The sequence below is a fragment of the Acyrthosiphon pisum genome, unplaced genomic scaffold, assembly GCF_005508785.2.
Source record: "Acyrthosiphon pisum isolate AL4f unplaced genomic scaffold, pea_aphid_22Mar2018_4r6ur Scaffold_20960;HRSCAF=22641, whole genome shotgun sequence".
In the NCBI taxonomy this organism is placed as follows: Eukaryota; Metazoa; Arthropoda; class Insecta; order Hemiptera; family Aphididae; genus Acyrthosiphon; species Acyrthosiphon pisum.
In genome coordinates, this window is record NW_021770374.1 from 1,147,732 (window position 1) to 1,150,041 (window position 2,310).

General features: G+C 29.0%; 1 protein-coding gene across 1 annotated transcript; it reads left to right on the forward strand.

The window, feature by feature from the left end:
* Window positions 1-1,109: 1,109 nt before the first annotated feature.
* LOC115034757 lies at window positions 1,110-2,180 on the forward strand. The gene is made up of 2 exons (XM_029492183.1): window positions 1,110-1,636; window positions 1,991-2,180. Exons 1-2 carry the CDS (start codon window positions 1,403-1,405, stop codon window positions 2,102-2,104), a joined length of 348 nt encoding a protein of 115 aa, XP_029348043.1. The 5' UTR covers window positions 1,110-1,402; the 3' UTR covers window positions 2,105-2,180.
* Window positions 2,181-2,310: the final 130 nt, after the last annotated feature.

The following is a 2,310-nucleotide window of genomic DNA, read 5'->3' on the forward strand; positions in this document are numbered from 1 at the left end:
AGATATTCGTTATTAGTGAAATTCGGACCCACAATGCTTATATTCATATCACCAATTATGATTTGATAGCCTTTATTATTTATTTCGTCTTTTAGAATGTTATCTAAAATGGGGAAAAATTCGTTAATATCACTTGAAGGGGACCTGTATTTTAGATTCTGAGTGGAACGATGAATGTATTGATTTTACAATGATGTGTTTTTTTACTTGTAATGTTTGGTAAAATAAAAATTTCAAAAATGTAATTTTTTCCATGAGGGGGGGCTGCCGAACATTTCTCCAGCCCCCATATATGTTTTTGAACTTCCGGTTAAACCAGTATCGCAAAAATTCACACAAATGGCACAATAATGTTTGGTAAAATAAAATTTCAAAAATTTTATTTGGGGGGGCTGGTGAAATGTACGTAGTATAAGATCAGTGCTTATAATATTTGCAATTTGCTACTTCACACCACTTTTTTTTTATTATATCTCTTTCCTGCAATAAAGAATAATATCAATACCTATATAAGTAAATTAATTTACTTAGATAATACCTATAATGCAAAACAATAATAATTCCAAGATGGTTTTAGATTATTGGTATAACAACAATTATAAAAACTTGCATTTTTTTTTACCTATGTAATAATATAAAGATTTAATAAAAAGAGTAACACAAAATAACACTGTATTTTATTTACCCATATAAAAATCGCCGGTTGTCGTTTGCGCATCACTATTGTTATTTTTGACCTTTTTTGTAAGACAGTTGCGCATCGTTCGATTTTTGGGTTGTACATCGTTTGCGCATCGATCGTTTAAAAGGTCGTACATCATTTGCGCATCGATATTATTTAACAATAGAACTGAAAAAAAGGTGTATACCCAAAAGCGTTTAGCTAACTATATGTATGTTTGTATTATAATTTATAACTAAGACGGTAATATTCCTAATTGAACTGAACACAATTATATAGTATATTTTTGTAATGTGCCTAATTGAACTGAATGTTAAATTTTTAATCACAAAATAATTTGAAAATTAAAATATATAATATAATTAAAAGATGAAAACAACTAGAAAGTTCAATTTTCAATATTGTATGGGTATTTCTGTTTTAAAATATATATGTACTGTAATAATATCATGTAGGCAATTAGTTGGCAATTATACGATATAGCACGAGATTAACAACTAAAGTGCACGGGTGACCAATCCATTTTTATCGCATAAGTATATCAACTTCCGGCAGCGTCGTCGATGCCTCAAAAAAAAAAAGAAGATAGTAGACTCGTTCACTCGTAGTCCGTAGAACTCGTTAGACGCTGTCGAGACGTTCGCGTGGCACACGAGACATAAACGGTTCGGTAATCGGTACATTATACAATAATTTTTTGACTTTTGAGTACATGTAAAAATGAGTAAATTACTATTCATTAATTCAAATCGTGGAAAAGCTGCAGCCATTTTCCAAAAGTATTTTTATACAGAAAGGAAAATTCTGAAAAATGGTGAGATTATATTTATGTGTCCGAAAAAAGATTGCTATGCCTCAATAAAAATTGATGAACACCGACGTACGGTGTTGGAAATACGCGGAGAACACACACGTCATCTCCAATTGACGGATTCGGAGATAGAAAAACACGAAGTAAGTCAAAATAAGATTTATAAATTAATTGATTTAATCGGTTATTTGATAAGGTTTATTTAAATATTAATGTCGATAAAAAATGTTTTAATTAAAAATATAATACAATAATTAATAATATACAATAAAAATTATGAGAAAATACGTAAAAATCACGAACATTTATAATACATAAGAATGTTCCTTTTTATATCTAAGATTTGAAAATTAAATACATGATTCCTCGTAAGTTTGTCTACTTTTACTAAAAAAAAATGACTACCAGAAAGTGAAATTGTATGAACTTTTAAAGTTCAAATTTTTACCACATTAGATATACACTCGATTTTTCAGAAAATTGTTTATTTCCACCAGAGATGTGGGCAGAAATTCCATCAACTTTACCTAAAACTACTAATGGACCTGAGGCATTTCATTCGCATTATAATGCACAATTTTACAGTACTCATCCTTCAATCTGGAAAGTAGGTATGACATTTTTATAAATTATTAATTTACTAAAATTTAATATATTTTGTTTTATATACTTAGGTAATAGAAACGTTGAAAGAAATACAGACAGAGACGTATGTTAAAATTAAAGATATTTCTGGTGTTATCTAACATTTACAACGGGCTCCTGAACGTCAAAAACTTGAATATATTCAAAAACATTGGCTTAAGTATACCACCGG

Coding starts and splice junctions, on each gene's coding strand:
- LOC115034757 (XM_029492183.1), top strand. CDS start 1,403: ATGAGTAAATTACTATTCATTAATTCAAATCGTGGAAAAGCTGCAGCC. Junction 1,637..1,990: donor CGGAGATAGAAAAACACGAA/GTAAGTCAAAAT, acceptor TATTTCCACCAG/AGATGTGGGCAGAAATTCCA.